Raw genomic sequence first — 23,889 nt, 5'->3', positions numbered from 1 at the left:
GAGTGGTATAAGTTCGCTTACCTAGAGGTCGTTCCGGGTCATGGCGGCGGCTGCAGCATTTGTTACCCATGGCGCGGCCCGCCCGCTACGCCGCGCCAAGCTGCTTCTGCAACAATACAAACTGTTATTAATACTTGTTACGTCTCGTAAAGTAGGGGTTTAGTGTACTGGGAGTACTGAAAACCCTCCCAGGGAGGCGTGTCGAATTTGGAAAAGCTTCCGCGTGTTTTTCTGACCGTGTATCTTCCTTATTATTACGCACGATCTGGGAAAGTCGTCTTCAGTAAACCAGTGTACCGTTGCCTGAACTGTATTTACACCTACTATCTACATGAGTAACATCCAAGCGACCCTCTCGCCCACATGACAGTAATGGAAATACTTAGTCGGTCCTAAAGTTCTGTCACAAATGCTTTAACTGATAAAATTGTATATAAAGGTTTTTATTCAATAAAAAATACATGATATCAAAACCTGTTTTATACTTACGAAAATGTAGATCGTGATTTTTAAGAATCCTTGATTACTTTGAGTTTGTCGATAGACGTCAGCACGCGGAAAAATAGACTTCGCAAAAGGAAGAAAAAAACATTGTTACATTAGCCAAATAAAATAATTATTTTTTTAGTATGAGTTCTCTGAATTTGGGCATATTAAATTACTTATTGGTATTTCATTTTCCTAGAAATCTTTAAGTCTGCTAGTAACCTTTAGAACTTGGGTACTTTTCAGTAAAACGCTTAGATTTCACAATCATCAACGGGAATGTGCAACAAAACGTTGTACAGTAGCAATATTGTCCATTTAATTCACAAAAATCATATACAAACTTCAAGATAAAAGACCCAGCGTTTATAATAAGTATCATTAAAACATATTAAGCCAACCAAAAATAAATAAAAAATAAAAATGTCCGGAAGAGGTCGCGTGTTTCTTGACTTTTTTTTTTACCAAATTTTCAGATGTTAGAAGGAACCACGCGAAACTGCGACAGCAAAGTACTTTAAGTAATATTGCAATTTATTCAGTATGAAACGAGCTTTCAAACCATGTATATGCATAGTAAGAAATATCTGTCAATAAAGTTTTTATCACTTAAAACCTTTGTGACAGAACTTTAGAACTGACTAAGTAATATCTCTGCAGCTTTCAGCGACATCGAATAAATAAATCTGCAAATACACACAACGCGAGCGGTCAACCATTCAAGTGAATTGATACACCTGAGTAGGCGTCGATGCGCACAACACTATTGTGTTTCAATACTTTCTCGGTTTTTGTCCTTATGACTTTCGTAGAAAAACAGGTTGACATAACAGTACCTTCAAACTTAAGAAATTTTACCTATTTTATCAAAACCTGTACTTCGCTACGTAATGCAATACTTTCACATGATAAGTACACAATAAGAAAACGAGCTATAACTCAGCAATTTATTATTTGTCGCCATAATAAATACACAATCAATTAATAATCGCCAATTAAACATCTAATACAGACATCGAAACGTTGTTAACAACAACGCCTTGCATAACAACTCGAAAACAAAAACAAGAAGTTTCGAGTTAAAAAATAACAACCAATGCAATTAAAAACTTGTGACAATGAAAGTAATTCGATAGAATATGAATCCGTTTGCTGAATGCGTAAATTGGTTTGCACAGCACAAAAAGATGGCCGAAGGTTCGCGAACAACTTTTATATTGGATGAAACGTGTTATACAAAAATACATATTTTAGAGATGGTGCTGACGTGCATTGAAGAAACAAAAAGAAACTTTTTTTAGATTAAGTTCGTGATGCCAATCCCTAGAGGACGTAATTTAGAAAGAAAGATCCAGATTCCCAATCGTTTTTGACAATTGCCTATACTGTTATTGTTATGTCAGCAGCAAACAATACTCATGCTAAATTAATATTCTTATTTCCTTCCTTCCTTCTGATTAAATAAATAAATAATAAATATTATAGAACATTCTTACACAGATTGACTGAGTCCCACGGTAAGCTCAAGAAGGCTTGTGTTGTGGGTACTCAGACAACGATATATATATAATATAAATACTTATATACATAGAAAACATCCATGACTCAGGAACAAATATCTGTGCTCATCACACAAATAAATGCCCTTACCGGGATTCGAACCCGGGACCGCGGCACAGCAGGCAGGGTCCTACCGACTGCGCCAGACCGGTCGTCAAACCGGTCGTCATTAATGCCCCATAATCAAAATTTTAATGACTGTATGTATCTATTTAAACAAACCGCTCAAATACAGCAATGAAAATGATTGTACATTATGAAAATCCTCATTCACCTTTGAAAGGTAAATAATTTGCATACTTATGGTTACGCGAAATCACACCTACATACATTATGTTCGGAGCAGTATCTGTTTGACATGGAAAGCTCATTAGTTTGGACTGATACACTACATTCTGTATTACTGTAGAGGAATGTTGCTTAATTTCACATCGTTCCAAAATTTCAATAGGACCTGTATAAGAATGGCCTTGAAATTCGTAACAACCACCCAATTGCGGATATCATACAAACGTAATACTTTCTAGTTTAATGCAAATATTCCCCTATGATTATTTTAGCATTTTTAGCGATAACAATATCATGATTCATATTATGCCAAATTATGATGAGTATGATGAATGAGTATCATGATCATGACAATTCGGAAAAGTTCGTATATAACGATTACAAATATAAGGATACGCGTGATGACATACTCTCACAGTTCAGAACATTTTGGCCGTAATGGCTGAAAGTATCTGAAAAACGTCCGTTGATGGGAAAACTTTTAGGCAAGATAAAGGCTAACGACGCGTAACTAGCCGAGAAGTAACGCTCACAAAACAGACCAAGAATTGTAATGGGATCGAACTGCTTCAACTGTATAATATAGATTTGACAGAAGCTGTGTGTAGGCGCCAGTAAATTCCTGTAGGCAAATATTGGAACATAATTAAGGTCTATTTGCTAATGCTAAAGTCTTATTACGGTGCGAGAAAAATTCAGATGCCTAAAATTGAGAATGATAAAACCAACATCGGTATAAAAGATAAGACTCGCGAGCTAAGCTCAAACGCGGCTTATCTTACTTGTTAAGTCTTGGCTTAAGGTTTTTCGGGGAAAAGCTTTATATTTAAGTATGAAGTGGAAATCTTTAGTCATGAAGAAATAGGAGTTGTTAATAAATTATTAATCAAATATTTTATCTTTAATAATAAACAGTGCACTTGAACAGATAATAATGATGGAGACAGTTCAGTTTGTTTGACTATACAAACTAATTAAATTATGATACTTATTGTAGGAAGATTCCTTGAGTGTTCATTTATTTCTTCGCGTCTTTCTCAAATTACAATCTCTGTTACAATGAGAACGTGTTTGTCGCGTTTTGTAAATTATTTTTCCCCTCACTAGCTCGGAAACACGTGTTTTGTCTTTTAATACCAGCGAGTAAAAACGCATTTTATCCACTAGTGGGTAAAGTAATTTGACTTTATTAAAAGTCAAATTAATTCATGGCCAAGGACTGTCGAGCGTACACATCACGCCGGGCCACCATACAAACCGTTTTTAGCTAAAACGCGTGACTCAGCTCATGGGTCTCTGGCCTGGCGCGAACGCAAAATAAATTGCCGCTTATGAATCCGGCCAGTTGAACAATCTTATGCAACATTTTTACTAACCAACTGTTTTCTGTTCATATTCAAAATAAATGTATTTACTAATTTGTTGCTATTTGTAAGAATGAACATTTTTGAGTCTGACCAGAAATGTATGATTGTCGAGAGGATGCTGTTATTCTCATGTAATTAATTAATTATACGGTTTAGAAAAGTATTTAAAAAATATTTATAATTAGGGATGTACCGACTAGTCGCCGACTAGTCGGGAAAGCCGACTATCCGGCCACTTTTGCAGTCAGCGATTAGTCGGCACTTCATAAGTGATATAAAAACAGTAGAAAAATAAATCAACAGGTGATGTGGTTGTATTATGTACGAACTTGTTGTGGCTTACTTAGTCAAAACAACAAATATCTGTGATCATCACAGAAATAAATGTCCTTCTTAGGACTATCAATTTCATAGGCAGGATCACTAATTCACTACCTACTAAGCCAAACCGGTTGTTAAAAATGAAAAATGTATATAAATATTCTCATATACCTTGGAAACTGTAAAAGACAAAAAAAAAACATGAAAAGCGCGAACGAAAGACCAAAAATGACATTCAAAATGTGAATATAGTAGAAAAAACTGTTTTGGCCGACTAGCCGACTAATCGGCCACTCCAGCGCCGACTAGTCGGTAGTCGGCCTAGTCGGCCAAATCAGTAGTCGGTACATCCCTATTTATAATGAAATTCCGCAACTTAGCGCGTGATTATGTATATTTCTAGTCATCAATAGCCAAGGTCACAAAAATCACGAAATACGAAATCACTGAAGAGCACTGGGACGAGTATAAAGTCGCCAACGAATAAATCGTGACTAAATAGAATTTCCCATATTATTCTAAAATACATCCTAATAAAGGGGATGGGAAAAATAATTTCTTGAGTTTTTGTCAAAAATACCACGTGAAAGATGAGACGACCGCTTAATCCGCCGCCGCTCAGGTGCATTCATTGTTTATTGGCCAAGTGTCACCGATAATCTTACATGTGGCCTGTCATGATCTTTGTTTTGGTAAACGTCCTTATAATAGAAACAATAGAGCACTTAAAAACTGTTATAAACACCACGCAAATGTTCAGAAAAAAATTTGTCTTGTAATTATTTGTCACACACTTTTATGATAATACAATAATTACTATTTAGTTTGTGACTGTTTAAGCTGCCCTGTTTTTGTAATGAAAGAAAAAAATATAGCATGGTAATATGTTTGGTGCTTAGAAATGTTGCTTGCTGCCATCCACACAGTAATCCGTTGCAAAATGGTACAATTTGCAATGAATTATTTTTGCGTGCTATGAAAATATGTGTAGATTTTACAAGTAGCGCCAGGCCACGGTGACCCATACCTTGAGTCGGGTCTATAACTTCAGGCATATATGTATTATTTATATTTTTGAAATGTGGATTCATCCATTTGCTTGGAACACGTATGTATCTCGAATTTCAGAATATTTACTATATTACACTTATAATAAACCAAACTTGAATATTCTCGACCCCATTTCACTAAAAAAAAACATGTTTAGAATTTTTTTTTCATTATTACCTTATGAAAATGGTTGTTAGCTCAAACTATACTTACATTATTACGTTATATTACGTTTTGTTTATTTTTAAATCACAATTTATTCAGGACTCACATGCGAGTCATCGGCCCTGCGGAACTGTTCCACCATGACTCATAAGCTGAGTTGCTGGCCCTGAATGGGTTAAAATTGATAAAAGTAGGTGAATCTAGTAATAAAGATGATTTACCACCTGTGGAACTACTGGAAGCAGTGATAAACGCATTTTTTGCGTTGTAGCTTCCTCGCTATAGTGAGGGGAAAATTATTTTATACTTAACGCGTTGTTGTGCATTCGATACCTATTACTTCCTATTCTATCCAGTCAATTGAATCTCAAAGCAAATTACTCTGGACTTTGGATTTTATTCCTACGAATTATTATAAACTTATCATAACCACTTGAGCCTAGGAATAACAACAGAAAATTGGGTTAGTCAAATATGTAAATGTTATCTTAAGGCCGAGATAAGGGCGCAACGAAGTAATTTATTTTTCCCCTCACTAGCTCGGAAACACGTGTTTTTATTTAATTAGCAGCATTTTATCCACTAGTGGGTAAAGTAATTTGACCTTGAATAAAGTCAAATTAACTGCTTTAAAATTGATAAAAGTAGGTGAATCTAGTTAAAGATGATTTTTGAAACTACTTATAAACGCATTTTTTGTTGTAGCTTACTCTAGTGAGGGGAGTTACAGTGCAAAAGTAAAAAACTAAGACATTTTAACCGTGGTTTTACGCTGTCGTAACCTTGTATAACAAATAACTATATTCAGCCATACTTAAAACTAAGACATTTTAACCTTTACGCTGTCGTAACCTTTTTATTTGACCTAACCTTTACCCGAGTTGTGAACGCCTGACCTGAATTTGAAAATGAAACGACACCGGGATGGTACTACATACACCAATCTAGAGTAGTATTAGTCTCAAATAAATATAAATGCCACAAATTGGAAACAAATCCCCTATTTCCTTAATCCTTTATATCCATATTTTCTTAGGACTGAATGAATGACGATCCGAGATAAAAACAGTATTCTTAATGAATGAAAGGACAATGGATAGAGATTTTCAAGTACAAGAAGTTAATGCGACTATGACCAAAAATGACTAGCAGGTCTTTGATCCAATAAAGTAGGAAGACTATCGAAACGAAACAGAAGTATTTACATTAGGTATCAGTAGTTCAGTAGCAAACGTTTAGTATGTAAGTATTAGCGGTTATAAATACTAGGAAGCAATCCGATATCAGATATATTGACGTTAACTGACCACAAACAACGCCTGTATTCGATACATAATCCTAGACAAAATTTAGAGAAATATACTTAAATAAACAAAGAAGTCAAGGTTTACTAAATAATTAAAAAGAAATCTTTAAATTAAGAAACATAAAACTTAAAAATTTGAGGTTTTTTCAGGGACTTTTTGTAGGTGCAAATAATTTTTGAGCATAAATACTTATATACCGATTATGGAAATTATACATACAATAAGCACATGCGTCATTGTAATTTCCCTGATAATTTGTTACGCATATATAAACGTGCGAGGTGATTACGATTACACCTGTATGTAATAAGGTGCAGGAATTTGTATCGGCCTCTTATCAGCGTGTTCGCTCTTATCAGTATTATGACTGATATAGACACGTTCCCACGCGCATACGTTTGGCGATAACATTGATTTGACAGTTCAAAAGTCGATAGCATCTAAACAGTTCACTTTTTTAGCAGTTCTTTTCCCTGAGGGATCCTACGTAGGTACAGTCAACTGCAGAGAAAAGTAGACCCCCTGCATGCAAATTTGTACTTTTCTCTGCAGCTGATGACTGTACATTTAGTTAATGAACACCAAACATTTATAAGTAGCATTAAGTTTCTTTGTCAGCACTCCAGGTCTTTTTACTTTCAAAGTCGACGTAAAAGTCGACGTAATCGACGTAAAAGTTCGCAATAATAGTCCGAGTTTATAGTCGTACCTTTTTGGAGATAGTCAACCATTATTACACCCTTTGCGTCCCAGAACACTGATGCCATAACTTTATTTGCCGACAAAATGGCCTTTGCCTTTTTGGGTGGCGGAGATCCAGCACGAACCCACTGTTTTGATTGCTGTTTAGTCTCGGGCGTATAGTGGTAGACCCATGTCTCATCCATAGTAACATATCTGTCCAAAAAGTCTTGAGGGTCAGCTTCATACAGGTCTAGACAGTCGCGTGAAATTGTTAGACGAGTGATTTTTTGTTCCACTGAAAGGAGCGTTGGAACCCATCTCGCCGACACCTTGGAAAACCCTAATTCGTTAACTATAATGTTTTGAGTTTTTTCATAGGAGATGCCTACGATGTCGGCTATTTCTCTCACTTTTAACCGTCGATCTATGCCCAGAATTGATAAATTATTCAATGGCAAATACTGCAAATACAAACGTTGTAAATAATATACAATAGTAATTGAGATTTAAGTTAATTAATAATCATTGTAATTATGTCTGACAGGCAAATTAGTGAAATACATACCTATTATGCAACCTTTTTTATTTATAATTGAAATTAGTCTATGACTATACATAATTACATACCTACTATTATGAAGGAACATGCAAAAATAAATTTATATGAAGTAAATGGAGTTAAAATGTACGGTTGGCGGGATATTAAAATTGTGGCATTTGGTAACAAGCAATCTAAAATTCCAGAATTTAGACATCGTTGATATCAATATTGGCGATTAAAATATCTACCTACTCGCTAGTGACAGCTAGACTTGTCTGAAAACTTACGTGGCTGCCCAAAGCTCTAAGCGCAGCTAAAATCATTTAGTATTTAGTTTTTCTTGTCAAAAGTAATAAAGATGGTCGAGATTTTAACAGCGAAGGTATGTTTGGTGTTACTGAACTTGATAAGAATGATACTTACGAAACAGTACGGGTCGATGGTAACAAGGCATAATGACATTTTGTCAACAATTTCTCACGTGAGGAGAATACACAACGACGTCCGGTGTATCGGTATTTTAAACACAGCTCGGGTTCCAGAAACATGCAGTTCGATTTGTAGTTTGTCAAAATATTTGATGTTTGAACGGACTGATATTGCTTGTTATTTCATCGAAGAGTAAAATTATGATTTGGCGCATAAATTAATAAATGAGCTGTACGTTGATGTAATATTTCGTGACAGTGATTTATTTGTAATATTACTTTATCAGACTTTGCCACAGGTAGCAATTTAATTGACTACTGAAAATTATCTGACAGAACTATCCTGTTGATTTGATGATATTATGGTGCAGTTGATAAAGTTATGCTACGTAAAGTCTACAAAACATATTTGCGCCTATAAAAGTTGCAATTCTATTAATATAGGTACAAATAACTGGCATTTTGAAAGGCTCTTGTCTTGTCAAATAATTAATTGAACTAGATTCTAAGTAGATGCGTGTACAGTACACCTAAAGCCCGGTTCCGATTTAACGTTCTAAAATGGATTTGTCACCTGTCAGTAGTGCCACTAGCACAGTATAAGGATATATCAGTAGTTAATCTCCGGCAGCGGCGGCGCGGTCGTTACTACTGCGCAAGGTCACGCAGGGTTGTACATGTACAACGTTACTATAATCGACTTCGTACAATGTAAGTTGTTGTAAATCTAATAGGTACTATTAACTGTAAGTAGGTTTTAGTATAACAATACCACGTCATGACACCACATTAGTCAGTATTGAAGACACAAAAAATCATTATAAATATATTACTCTCATACGCGCAATAGTAGATTGTGTAACAATAATTGCAAAAGCGTTAATTTAAGTGTTCATTTTATATGTTTTCTCTAGAATACACCCAATCCATCACAATAAAAAAAAGATTCGTTTGAACTAGAAACGTAGGTACCTACTGTCCTACTCGTATTAGTAACTGTGTATGGCGCTATGCTAGTACCAACGCTCTTTCTACCTTTTTATCTAATAAAGATTCAAGTACGTATTTGTTTCTTAAATACTGACGAAATCATATTTACATAAAATGTTTGAATAGATGTTTGCACAATATTTAAGTAGGTACCAAACTTTCGAGCTAGATAGATCGCAGCATCTACCTAAATGTCGTTACAGATAAATCCTTATTGATTTTAATGTGTCATTCTAGCTTTAAATCTCACTTTTACGCCATTTACGTAAGCAATAATGTACCTAACACTGCAAATATATAACAACCACTTACTTTTCTGGGTGTCTAGGAATTCTAAAGAATGACATTTCCGCATTTTGAGAACTTTCCATACACCCATAAACACTACAGTAACGAAAATATGTCTTCGGTGCTGACGTCATTTTCTCCCGAACTCAACACGTCAACACAGCGCGCAAACGCGGCCCCGACTGTCCAGCCCAATAATCACCAGTTTCGTATACTGTGCCACTAGTGCCTTTTCTGTCCCAGCAAATCAAATCCATAATATTACTACCATAAATTATAATCAGAATGACTCTTTTACTTCTAATTCTCAATAATCAGCAGTAGGAATGACTTCCCCTGTAATGGCGTATTAGTAAACAATGGCATTGAATCTGTAGCCTCGGTAAGCAGAAGAGGTGAGGTACCGCAGTAATCTAACACCGGCAAACAATACTGACGCCTCTTCGCGGAGCCAGAGAATACGCGTTTCGCAAGGATTTATGAATTAATAGTATTAAAATTAAAATTTTGAAAACACCCCCGACATAGTGGACCGAACAGTAAGAACACTCCCTCAGAACAAAACTAAATCGATATTGGTTCATCTGTTCGGGAGCTACGATGCCACAAACAGACACACACACAGACAGACAGACAGACACGTCAAACTTATAACACCCCGTCGTTTTTGCGTCGGGGGTTAAAAAGATTATAAACCATATTGCAAAGCTGGATAAAAAGTAGGTAATAGATGAGAAATGTAAAAGACTGTCTGGAATGTGGTCTGGAAGCTAGCAGCATGTAAAAACTAAATCGCATGACTTCGGGCAGTAGTGACATTACGGACTTCCAAGATGTCGATGACACATGAAACATGAAGAAGAAAAAGATTTCAAGAACATAAAAGATTCAGTGGTCTTCGAGAAACGAACACTGAAAAACATTTCAAGGAAAATGACGACATAAATGATATCAACCTCATGTAGGTTACACTTAAAAAATAACATTTCTATTTGAGTCTAAATATAAAGGACTAGTCGCGAGGTGAGGAGTGGGAAATTGTAATTTCATGCGATTGTCGATAAGAGTAATTACTTTTACACGTACTGCTGAGCGTATGATATTTTTCGATTCGCTTTGACACGCACAACATGACAAAGCCTTAGGGATCATACGTTCGTTTTTCTCATCGAAAAATCCTCCTCGACGCTTTTTCACTTCCGAGCAGATTCTTGGCATTCATGCTATAAGTTTGTGTAGCGTTTCTTGGCTAATGGATTTCCACTCGTATTGCAGTATCTCCCATAGAGCTGTTGCAGATGTCGGACATTGTCTTCGGACTCAACGGTCAAGTTCATCCCATAAAAGTTCGATCGGGTTAAGGTCTGGGGATTGCGGTGGCCAAATCATATTTTTTAACACACCTTGGCGTTCTTTATTGACTGTGTAGCTTCTACAGATCTTTGCTGAGTGTTTGAGATCGTTGTCGTCTTGCAAAATAAATGGGTTGCCGATCAATATAATAAGATTACGTTGTTTTCTATTGATTACAAATTTAGTTTGATGATTTTTAGAAGGGTTTATAACAATGACACTGAACATTGTGTTTGGTCTTAAACTTTTTGACGGTAGTGTAAGAAAATTATTTTGGCGTTATTTGTCCACTTGGTGGATGTACTTATACATATGTTTGCATGTTGTACATAAATAGTAATCTTCAAAAATAATGATGTTACAAAAGAAAGACTAGCTACTCCCACAATAAACTCGTTTACTTTATTTAAACAAAAGAACAACCCGAAACCACCCGTTTCATTGCGATCCAATTTGTCAACTGTATCTTGGCCTAGTCATGTTTTCCATCGCAAACACAAGCGAGTCAAAGTCTCAAAACCAGTTTAAAAAGAGATTCTTTAACCTATAGTCATCAGAAATAAATAAATAAGAAATAAATAAAAGAGCTGGATCTTGTCGGTGTAGCAGTAGCAATCTCCACTATCTCCAGGCATGTCTTTCTTACTAAGCTAATTAATGTTATTTTACGTTTCACTTAATCCTTCATTTGGTTCAAGTATGCCCTTCTTGGCTTTCCTCTCTTTCACCTCCCTTCTATTTTCTTTTCTAGGATGGTCTTGACGCTTGATGAATTCATCGTATTCTGACAGGTGTCGCAAAATATTTCCTCTTCTACTTTCAAAAGGCACCCTTTCTCGAATTCTGTTTAAGACCACCTCATCCAGCTTACACTAGTTCGCCTCAAGTGTATTAGTAAACTAAGCGTATTCAAGAAGGAATGACGCCCTCGGTTTTATGGCCCGCCCGTAAGACATAGAAGGGTAAACAGTCCATTTTTCAGCGTCGCCCACACCGCACTCAAGGGAGGGTAGTGGGGCATACAAGCGAACCGGTAAAATGTTACATAGCAAATCAGTTTGCAATTTTACACGGAGTTGAAAACCACGTGAGTGTTGAGAGAGCTCGTGATAAGATTAATTATATACTGAAAGAGAGCGCAGAACAGAATGCACATTAAATCAAAGTTATGTCTTTTAACTTGAATTGTTTGAAAACATGCGAGTGGTAAGGCGCACGGAATGTAAGTACCACCTAGGTTTCATGGCTCTTTTTGTTAAATTAGTTTTAATAAGTGCCGCATTATCATTTATATCACTTAGAAACAGTTAGAAATGCAAATCATATAAAAAAGATTGATAGTACTGAGTACTCTCGACGGGAAGGATACAATATTTCATCGCTTTCATCCATCTACGAGTATTGCTACGCCCACTCGAGATACGACTAATAGAAACCCACGAAATGAAAACAATAGGGAATTAATCGGCGTCAGGCAAAGATAAGCAGCCCTGTGAGCAATTTCAACGATGATATAGACCATTTGGCTCACCGATGGAGCATATAAAATGACTCGTTGTCACCACGCTACCGTGAGTCACTACTAGTTTAAATTAGCGTCAAGTTGATAAGAAAATCTAATTGCGCCAGTGCAACATTAAGTCGCGTCTTGCTTGCCTAAACTAACTGTTACGGCGTGGCTTGCGTGGGCGACGGTCGCGCGATGGTCGCGCGACGGTGATGCGACGCATACGAAATCAAAGCTTATCGATATGGAAGTAGACGATGCGATGAGACGCGACGGCACGCAAGACACGGCGTTATAAAAACATGCGCATGTGAATTTAGTGAGCGGTCACTTTTCGTAAACTCTATAATGAAGAGCAAATCTTCGTGCACTCCTCATGATGAGTTATGATTAATAACAATATGGTCAAGCCGAAGAGTTCGTAGTCTGTAGGAGGTTGTCTGTATATCCACAGCGGACATTTTAATTAAGCAACAGTTTTGCAACCTGAACAGAAAGGGTACGTTTTGTTATGAGTCTCAATATTACTTACGGCATTTTAGATATATTGTGGAATTTGTGTAGGTCGAGGGTTTTATATTTGTGTCAAATTTTGTGCTTGATTAATAACAAATTCGTTTTTGAGTATCAATATTTTGTTATTAAGAAAAATGATAAATTATCTCTTTATTTTTAAACAGGAAAATATTTGTTCCTGGTTTCAATTAAGCTTGTTTTTTAAGTTTGTATTCTATTTATAAAAAAATAGGTAAGTACCGAATTTTAAAATAGGGAAGGGAACAGTCTATTCTAGCACAGTCTTGTGTGACCCCCACACCAGAGGTAAAATTAGTCAAGCCGTGTGTGGCACAGGACGCGCCAAAGCATAGGTACAACATACATACAGAAATATAATATATTACTTTTATACATCACATTACCGAGTAATTCATTAATGTCAAGCTTATTTATCTACCTTGGGTTGCTTTCCTGCTTTCCGCTTTTATGAATGAAGTCAAATTAGAAATGAAACAATAATGCACAAAGTCACGAGGAGCGCTAAGGGCGAGTCGATTCTCGAGCGTATGTTTAAATTACTCTGAAGTCTGTTATTGACGGAACTTGAAAATGGTTTATCTCCATCTTTATCGCTCTTACAGCAAGAGTGACAGTGATGGAAATACAGAAACATAAAATTTCGAAGAAGACATGGTTTATAATGTTGTTGGGAAGCGGTTGGAACGAAAACCCATTGCGGGGAACGCCCCAGCTACCTGTTGCCTCCAATCAATAAGAACCCAGCACCATTGTTCCCCCAAACCTCACTCGACGAGTCCGCTCCATTGCCGAATAAATAAATCAGTCAGTGGCTTTAAAACTTAACGCAACGTCAAATACAGCGATTGTTATAACGCTATTATGTCAGAACTTTGCAGTTGCATTCCATTTCAGTCGTAAAGATCCTTACCCCAGTATTAAATTTGAAGAATTTATAAACTTATTGATTCGTCAAAATAAATTATCATAAGATAGAGGTTCTTATAGTAATATCGAGTCGTTAATTTTTTTTGGACATTTGCCAATACGCCAATTCCGCCTGTTTATATTGGCAGGCTATGTAGAAGAATTCAGAATGATCATAAACTTTACTGTTCAAGCAAAAATTGAGAGGTCGCCAGAATAAACTATTCGATAATGATTAATAACCAAATGTGCGTTATTGATATAATTATGATACTATTGTTATAATTTTAAATTCAAAATTACTATACACTATACAGTGAGATAAGCTACTAAGACTAACATAATAACTAACATCATACAAAAAAAGATTAACTTGAACCAGGAAGGTACGGCAGCCACATAAATAGAATCTCAGAATGACCATTGTCCACAGTGCAACTAAATCAATGTTCCCTGATAGCTAAGCCCGAGAGCAATAAAACGGCTTAGCGGAAGCCTTGTTCAAACACAAACGCTTTAGATAAGAGGATAATCAATACGCAAATGTTGTGAAAACCCGCGACGGTAAAAGACTGGAAATGATTCGGTAAACGCGACCGCAAGGTATGCCTATGTGGAAACGAAACCACAAATTTCCGATCGCTGATCACTCTGATCAGTTAATTACTGAAATACGAGCTGAACAGTAATTGGGATTGAGTAGGCTATGACTATGATAGAGTAGATGACAGTAGACTACAACGTTTAGGGTTCAGCTATGAGCTAGGTGGCGGTAGTTTTCGTAATGGCGGCCATGCGTAGCAGTAAACAAATAAACAATATAGCCAACTCTAAAGGGAACACAAAATTTAGCTCTCAACATCAGAAAAGAAATCTGCTGTAATAAGCGCTTCTCCGTTTTTAACCGCGTTTCAATACAATGTTGAGAGAATAGGCAAATTTTGGGGGAAGCTAATTCGAGCATCGCGCAGGTTTCAAAGCCGGTCAATAAACTCGGGCGACTCTTGAACTTGAACCAGTGAACAATCGCGGAAACCTCTCCCACCCCTCTCCAATTTACAAGAAAAATGTTGAATTCGGCGAATTGTCTGGAGAAACGTATCGTTGTGAAAGAAAATACGAAATCACTGTATTGGAAAATACGTGATAATGTATTGATTGAATTTCTTTTGATGGCCTGATTTAAGAAACATCCGCATTCGCTGAAAGTATTTTTTCGTAACGTTTTATGACTTCGTTACTTTACTTTATATTCGAGTGAGGTGAGAATGGCTTTCTGAATTTCGACGGCTTTTTGTATCGCTGACGTGTTAAGATTATGCAAAATATATTGGTTTATGTTGAGGATTGGATATCGTAGTCATTGTAGCGCAAGCTTACATTTCATTACATCTGTACAATTTCAATGATGGTTGTTGGAGAAGTTAGAAATATTTCATTAAATTTATTAGGTCCTGTCACTTAAAATGCTTGAATCCTTGTGCGTTATTAATATTTAACACGAAAGCCAAAGTAACAAATAAAATGTTGAACTGTTATTGGATTGTTTATTTAGCAAATTCGGTTTTAAAAACGTGTACAATTTTATACCTACAATGATTTTTCAAAATAGTTTGGTAAAGTCATAGTCATAACCTGTTATCAGTAAAACATGTAAAAAGTAATTCGCACCGTGAAAAATCCGGTTATTTTTATAAGCGTCACATATTACTTACTTTTCAAATACCAATTTTGCCAGACACGTGGTTTGCTATGAAGGTGACTTTTGTTTTAATACTTTTAGCAAATCAGTAACTTAACTTAAGAAAACATTTTTGAATTACAAATGAGTAGACACTCAATTCATGTACTGAATTTATGACGTACATGAACGTGCAAATGATGTAGATATAAACTTTACAAAGATAAAGTGAGTTCAGTAGATTCGTTAATTTAAAAATTCGAACACACTTCAATTTTGGACAATTGTATAGTCGCAACACGTATTTCAGTTGAACTTGACAATGATAATATGTCTGGCGGATGTGGCGTGTCAAGCACAGCTGCGGAGACAATGGCTGCTCAGAATATAGTTAATCCTGAGCCGCCAACACCCTAATTGTTCGACACATTATCGCGTTAGTTTAGTGATGCTCGAGTACATGAATACGACGAACACTGAATATGATGGTTCCTTGATTTGACACTGCTTAATTAGTCGTTACAACAATACGTCGGTTGTAATCTAGATAATTTTAATGTAAATCAAATGTGCATATAATTAGATACGTAAACAAGTAAAAAAAACACGAGAGATAAACGCAACCAGCACGAAATTAAGTCTGACCCTTGGGACACCCTGGAAGCTTGATGCTTAAGCTCGGAACACTACGCGGACGTCCGTCGTAAAACGACCGCGACCGCGACCTATCAGTGTGCACGGAACAAAAGATCCAGCGAGCCAGATTTCGATCGGACGTCCATGCGCTCAAGGCCACGTCCGCGTCCGTCGACCGATAGTTTGCACGGTTATGTGTATTTCCATTGTCCAGATTTCCGTCCGCGGTCGATTTACGACGGACGTCCGCGTAGTGTGTTCCTAGCTTTAAGCACCGAAATAAAATGTCAGCAGCAAAATCTGGCAAGGCGAAACAAAAAATTGCTTCTGCATAATTCCACTTGAACAACGATAGAGTTAATGCATGCAATGAAAGACGGTTCAATTAAACCGTCGGAGCGTGTAAATGCAGCGGTAACTTCCAACGATTAACCAAATTGAGTTAGTCGGGAAGCTTCTGACTGAAAATTGAAATTTAATCTTACAATGCCTGTTGACCTTAGCACCGTCTAGGGGTTAAGACCTTAATAAACCACACTCAGATTGGCTAAGCGGCACCCAGACCAAATACAAACAGAACTTGTCAAAATTCCAGACATCTCTGAATATCATCGGCAACGCTTACTTTCGATAATAGTTTCTCTTCGTAAAATCTTTTCACATCTGAGTCTTGCACGTTAGAACGCTCTGTACCGTGAAAGTCAAGTCTTAGCTTCGTGTAAATTCTGATTTTATTCGCGTTGTGCTGTGTTTTAATAATAAGGTTTATTCGAAACACGATTCGCGCTCAACTGATACCGAGAATAGCATTATTGAGACATTATCCACCGGAAACCTTGCCATAGTACAATAACGATAGGATAGGTACTTGTTTAAATTATCGACTGTGCTGTGGAATAACAGATTATATTATATAACATCACAATATTAATACTCTCATATCGTCACTACTTTTAAAAAAACTTGTATCTTCGTCTGTCAATGAAAAGAAAATTGTAGTAAGTATGTATGGAATGCATATAAACTTACTGCGTTTTAACTTTGAGGAACAGCGTGAGATACGAGATTTTTTAAAAGAGGTTACGATATCTTCCTACAGAGATAGGTACAGCACCCTCTGCTGGACTTTGATGGTTATTGTAAACCTTACTTTTACAAAAAAAACTATAGCCAAAAGTTATATTAATCCAAAATTCAAAGTTCAAGCATTAGCAGTAAACACCTGCCTCTGTAAATATCTTAATCTAGGCATTTACCACATGAAATCGTATGAATAAACATAAGCTATTGGATTACGAATTAATTATGCCACATACCAATGCACATGCAATTCGCCTGTAACGACTGTTTACGCAAGAACACAATATGGCTACGCGTTAGAGCTGTAACAGCAACAGTACAATGGTGGTAAACAATGGTGCAGATTACGGTCTAGTCGACAACATCCAACGGCTCCAAAAAATCTAAGATCTAAAAGTTTATATACAAGAGTGGTACCTACATCTACATAATTATGTTACTCGTACTCGCAATTGTCTCGTATATACTAAAGATCAAATAACATGTATCATATTTTTATTAGAAGAGTATCTAAGAAAAACGCACATCACGTAAAAGATTAACAGGCATCAAAAGTGACGAACACATTACCATAGAGAATAGAGTTTTGTTCATTCAATTTATATATCAGCTCAGTGGCGCACCGAAACAATTTGTTTCAAAACACTTCGGAGTAGAACATTACGGTCACCGTGTTTGAGAGCATACTTAAATATTAACGAGCTTGTTCTTAATCGTATTCTGACTCACTCAGCGTAACCTTTGGACAGTTCATCCAATATATCAACGCGAATAGCAAAGATAAACTCGGTCCCTTCTATCTCACGCCCTAAATCTTGCTTTAACAAAAATATTACGGACATTCCCCTCCGTAACCCTCTCGGTTTCCGCAATTTCCGTTTACCGCTCGGACTCACCGCACTTTGCAAGATACCTCGCAGATACACGCAAGGTAGGTGCTGAATAAGCACTTAATCTTGTTTATCTCTTTCGCGAAGCGTCAACGGGGCTCAGCAGGGTAACACAAAGGACCTTGTGTACAGGATGAGACAACAATGCACCCGCATAGGGGCAGTTTGTTCGATAAACAGAACGCAGTTTCGTTCCGGCGCTCACACGAAATAGTTCCGCTTATCCTTTGTTAAACAATACGAACGACAATTTCGTTAAGTTATCAAGTTTCAATGTAACTTTATCGTTCACTGATTAAACTCAAGAAATATTAGTTTAACCTACTTCCTGACGACGGACGCACGGGATGTTTATGTCGGAGCTTATGATGCAATGTTTGCATTCGAAACAGTTTACTGTAAACTGGGACAAATCTCGCAAGTCGGATTCACTGAAAGCTGTGAGCTAATGGAAGGAAGTTGTCATTAGGTGCTTTAGGATGACTTGAAACGTAAGGATGTGACGTCGTTTTATATATTTACGAGTATTTAACTAATAATTCCACTTAAAAACAATGATCCGACGACTGAGGTCAATATCATAAGAATCATTGATGCGTATAATTACTAACGGGGTAGATCTTTCTTAGAATAAATACGTCGAACATTGAACTTACTCTAAAATTTTCTTTGAGTAACAAAAACAATCTCACAAGCATAATACCGATATCGACAGGAAGTAGCTGTAGCAAAATAAGTCATGGTTCATTTGTGGCATTACATTACGTTACGGAGCAAGAACAACAATTTGGTATGCAAAATTAACCTTAATATTTCTTAAGATAAACAGTTTCTGTGTTTAGGGCCATCGATTAGACGCAGGTCCTCAGTGCAAAGACCCTAGATTGCAGGTTGGAGGTTATTACCTCGCCAGCGCTTCGCAATCAAGTTCGATTCTAAAGCGGTCCCAGATTCAACTGGAGCAATTTCGACGCCAACTTTAACAATTTCACTTCACCTACGACGGTTGAAGTTGTCCGTAGCTATAAATCGGTTATCAAGAGACTCGACTTAATCGGTAATCTTGTCTACGTTATGAATTGATTCATAATGAATGCTTACACAATTTTAAGATTGCCTGGGATCTGTCATATTTAATTTGATTCGCTTCTATAACTGTAGTAGCTAGTGTAATAAATTGCGGCATATTAATGAAAGTAACTGGAGTAAGCATAAATCCCGAAAATTTTGGGGTGAGACAATATACCTAAATCTATATTTAGCGGTAACTGCGTGGGACTTGACATTAAAGATTTAAAGTTATCACGTGTAAGCTTCTTATCCTTGGCACAACTTTGAAATACCTTTCCCGACGCACATGTTGGGCATCGGAATGTTTACGTGAAGCCGGGAGCGCCCTTCTGTCGCCGATGGTCATAACGCGTGGGGCGCGAGCGATCAATACCACAGGGCTTCCCTACTGCCATTGCCAACTGCCACTGCGTAGCCCACTCCGAAACACTTCTCGCTCCCTACAAAGCCATTACTCTAATTCTTGGCAGAAACAATTAAGGTATGATTTCGTGTTACACCAGGTAGTACTATAACGACTAAATGCTTATCAGTGTGTTAGAACTAAATATCAGGCTTAGTCACTTGAAAGATCCCTATAACGCAAAATGTAACTGGGCAGATATAATGCTTATCGTTCATCGTATTTCCAAGCACAAGCGAGTCAAAGAATGAGTTTTTTCTTTTTAACTGTCTAGAACTAAATATCATCAGGCTTAGTCACTTGAAAGATCCCGGATAATATGAGTGTCGAAAGATTTTATATAAGGTGTTGCAAAATGTAATTACACGCGGACGTAACGTTGTCCGTAATTTGAGCAAATGCATTAATTGTTTGGCTTGTTACAGGAACGCGGCGTGAAGACGGGTTATGTGGGCAGATATACATCAAGTGTGCTTCTCTATTGTATTTATCTCGGTTTCCGTAGCGCCACGCACGTACGTGACCGAATGAATTAGACCGTCTGTGAGCCAGGAGCATCGTTCATCGCATTTCCAAGCACAAGCGAGTCAAAGAATTTAACTGTCTAGTGTTAAAAGCTGGCCGATTATGGATAATCGTACGTATCAGATCTCGAGGTCGTAATATACTGGTAAGTAGAGAATATGAGGAGCCTACGATCGCGAGACCTATGATAATACCCTGCCAGTTTTATTCCTCCTCCATGCGGCAGTTCGAGGGTTTATAACGAACCGCATGAGGGAATGTCACCGCCTCCGGTATGGGTTGGTGTATTTGTTTTTTGATCGAAATAACTTTTTCCTCTCCTGATATTGAACACAAATAGAAGTTCCCCGTAAAAATAGAAACTTTATTGGAATCTGATGAGGAGAATGATAAATAAAATAACACATAGGAGAAAAAAGTTTGCTGCGTTGGAAAGTATGATGATATTTCTTATTACTTATACTAAATAAACTTGTGGACTTTAAGCTTAAATAAGTTTAATCGTGAACCAACTTCACGCGATGTCTCTGCAATTGCAAAACGCTTAATCGATAGTCACTTAGCGCGGAGCAAGTTTAGTTAATCTATGTCTGAGACGGTAAGCAGAGGAGCGAAGTGTTAGCAGGTACGCGAGGTAGCGTCCTCTGCAATTTATTGCCTCATTCCAACTAGACTAGACAAACAGCCTGCGTCAGACGCCAGGAACTTTCAGGGCTTTTTACTACTAAACGACTTCGGGACAGGGTGTGGAATACATATGGTTGAATATTCTTGTTTGGGAGTTTGGGCGACTACGAAGTTTTACGTGTTTAGTTACCGCAAATTTGCTTTTAGTTGTCTTTCGAAATCTGCAGCAACTTTCTAGCAAACTCAAAAATAAAGAACCAACCACACCGAAGTTGGCAACTGTACTCTGCATTCTATTCGCAAAGCATACGCGTTTTAGTGAGGTGTGGTTGATTGCTTTAGTTTCAGTAATTGTCTTCTTAATAATGTTTTATTAACATTTTTACACTCACAAACATTCCCGTCTAATTAATCAGGGTGTCCACTACTAAACCCAAAAAAAATTCCCTGACTTTTCCCTGACTTTCCATGACCATTAAAGAAAATTTTCCTGACCAAATTTTCATTATTTGACGACATTTTTACAAATTTTGCTCAGGGTCGCAGAAAAACGTTTTTTTTTTTTGTCTTAAAAAAAAAACTTGAAAAAAAGCAGTTTTTTTTTAGGGTTTCGTACCTCAAAAAGGAAAAACGAAACCCTTATAAGGATCACTCGTAGCGTCTGTCTGTCCATCTGTCACAGCAATTTTTTTCTAGAATATGTTTGTTTTATAAAGTACGAAATATTAAAATTTGCAAGGCAGATCATACTTTTGTACCTACGGTTTTTTACCTTTATGTTAGCTATTAAACTTTAATTTCTGGTTTTATAAAACTAACATTAACGAAATCTATAGTTGGTAGTTATCGCCATTTACTTTTGGCTGTACCAGTGTCGGTCTGTGCACTCTATCAGGGACATCAGGGTAGAGCGAGTTTGAGTTTCGGCGTCCTGGGTGGATGTACTACGCTAGAAAAAAATATCGCGAGCGCAGCGAGCGCGAAAATTTTTCCCCTTTTATACGTCCCTGGGACTGATAGTAGTTATTATGTACAAACAAAATGGAGTACCTAATAGTCTATCAGAGCAGAGACAGGAAAGCAGGCTTGAAATGAAAACAAGATTTCGAGCGTAGTGAGCGCGAAGTATTGACTAAGTAACTAAAATATACTAACTATTATGTAGAAATAGTAAACGCGAGCGAAGCGAGCGCGAAATTTTTTCTCTGTTGTCAGTGTCGGGATGCCCATTTAGGTGTTTTTCCACTACATGCCTTTAAGTTTCCAAGTACTTTGAAGTTCTCTCATCGTCACGCTTATTATCCTCTTTATTCCTTTGACTCATTTTATCAATAAAATTGCGCCTCTATGTGACGTTTTGCGCCATTGGCTTTATGAGGAACTCCGCTTTGGATTGTCGGATAGATACTTAGAATTTGGACAGCGACGTAACTTTGTCTTTATCGTTTTCAAGTCGCCCTGGCAAAAGCACATAATACCTTATGAATGTTGTACCTACATGGTGACATTGTGGTGCAACTTTCCAGTTAATCTGAATCACAATAACTGAATTTATTCCCGACCCCCTCGCCATTTTGGAATATGTGGGTGGGGCATGCAATGTAAATAGAAAAACCTGGATTTTCCGCAATTACGATTTTGGGCCGGATAAATTAAGGTCAGCTAGAGCATGAAGATATCCCTCATTAGCAATCACTGGGATGGAGGCCAGGTACTATACTTGTCATAAAAAGTCCATCTTTGCTGTCATGGATGTGGCCAACCCAAGAAATCATATTATTATTTCAATACTTTTTAATTTTTTTCTTTGTGCCAAATTTTTCCCTGACCTCCAAATAATTTCCCTGACTTTCCCTGACTTTCCAGAAAGTGGACACCCTGTTAATCGTAAAACACGTTGCGTACTGCGTTATTACTTATAATTTTTGTGTAAAATCTACTCAGTTCGTGTGCATGGCGCATGTAAGACAGTATAAATCTTTTTTTTTTTTTTCGTGATATCTGTTCAAACAAAATCGGAAACCCGACAAACCAACAAAGTGCCCGGTGTACTGTTTATTACCTATTTGTAAGCATACGAAGAAACTCTCCATCTACGAGATTGCTGCGAGGCAAAATTGGAAAAGAAGTTTCGGGAAACAATCTGGATTATATGAAGTTGGAGCTTGTCGTTCAAGCAGTTTTGTTATTTTATCAGTATATACAATACATAGATCTCCTACTAGTAATCCGGCAATGTTAAGATAGTTTTATTTACTGTTTTTTTTATTTTTTATTTTATGTATTTACTGTTTTCACAGAGTATCTACGAGTATGTCATTCTATGCATCAAAATTATGTAGCCGTAATTTCCACAATTTGACAAATCCTATATATTATTTAATAAAGTGTATTTACTAGTTATTGAAAACTGGCTACCCAACAAACACGTTAAATTAACTAGCTGACACTTTGATTATCCGAGATTTCATTCCATGATATAATTTGCAATTTTGAATGGCTACTGGTATAAATTCCAATAACAATGAAACAATATCGATTAATTCACTCCGCATAACACAGTAAATAAACATTGATGTTTGATCGTACAAATAGTAATTATTTAAATATAATGCAGATTCTTGCCCTAGGGAATACATTTTGGTTACTCTAACATTATTGTACGTATAATAACTAGGTACTAAACCATTTAAGATTAAAGTGCGTTATTTATTATTATTATTTTGTTTTAGACAGGCAGCTGATGCTGGTACGTCTAAATCATAGTTCACTTTGCACGATTTCACTACTTAGATAGTTTGTCTAGTCTATTTTTAAATTGATTAACACTGGTAGAGTTCACAACTTCAGAGGGTAATTTGTTCCAAGCTTGCACTTATTTGGTATATAAGGACAATGAATCTCTGAGGATTTTAAAAATAAAAGTGAAGTAAGGCTTTTGGGCTCCCAAGTTCAGTAAAGTATGCCACTGGGACTCGTTGGAGTAGTAACTTAAATATTTATACTGCGTTAGAGACGGACCGTAACATTATGAGTGCCGATCTATAATGTTGAGCTCAGTCTCAATACTTTCATAACTTCTACAGAGTAAGGCCGTTTTCACATTATCCGATCCGATATCGGATGTCGGAAGGATTTCAATAGAATAAATGCAAGATGGCGCCTGTAATGTATGAGATATTGAGCCGACATCCGATA

General features: G+C 36.8%; 1 protein-coding gene across 4 annotated transcripts in view; it reads right to left on the bottom strand.

Moving 5' to 3' along the window:
- The window catches only part of LOC125231661 (tyrosine-protein kinase Src64B), a 112,689-nt gene that overhangs the window by 12,490 nt on the left and 76,310 nt on the right, over nucleotides 1-23,889 (bottom strand). For all 4 annotated transcript variants that reach the window (XM_048137158.1, XM_048137157.1, XM_048137159.1 and 1 more), the window contains one exon: nucleotides 22-106. In XM_048137158.1, the coding sequence (XP_047993115.1) occupies nucleotides 22-70 (49 nt within the window). In that variant the 5' untranslated portion in view covers nucleotides 71-106. The remainder of the gene's footprint in view (nucleotides 1-21; nucleotides 107-23,889) is intronic.

The sequence above is a fragment of the Leguminivora glycinivorella genome, chromosome 12 (genome assembly GCF_023078275.1).
Source record: "Leguminivora glycinivorella isolate SPB_JAAS2020 chromosome 12, LegGlyc_1.1, whole genome shotgun sequence".
Lineage (NCBI taxonomy): Eukaryota > Metazoa > Arthropoda > Insecta > Lepidoptera > Tortricidae > Leguminivora > Leguminivora glycinivorella.
The sequence above is the reverse complement of the archived record's forward strand: the minus strand, read 5'-3'. Positions and strand labels throughout refer to the sequence as shown.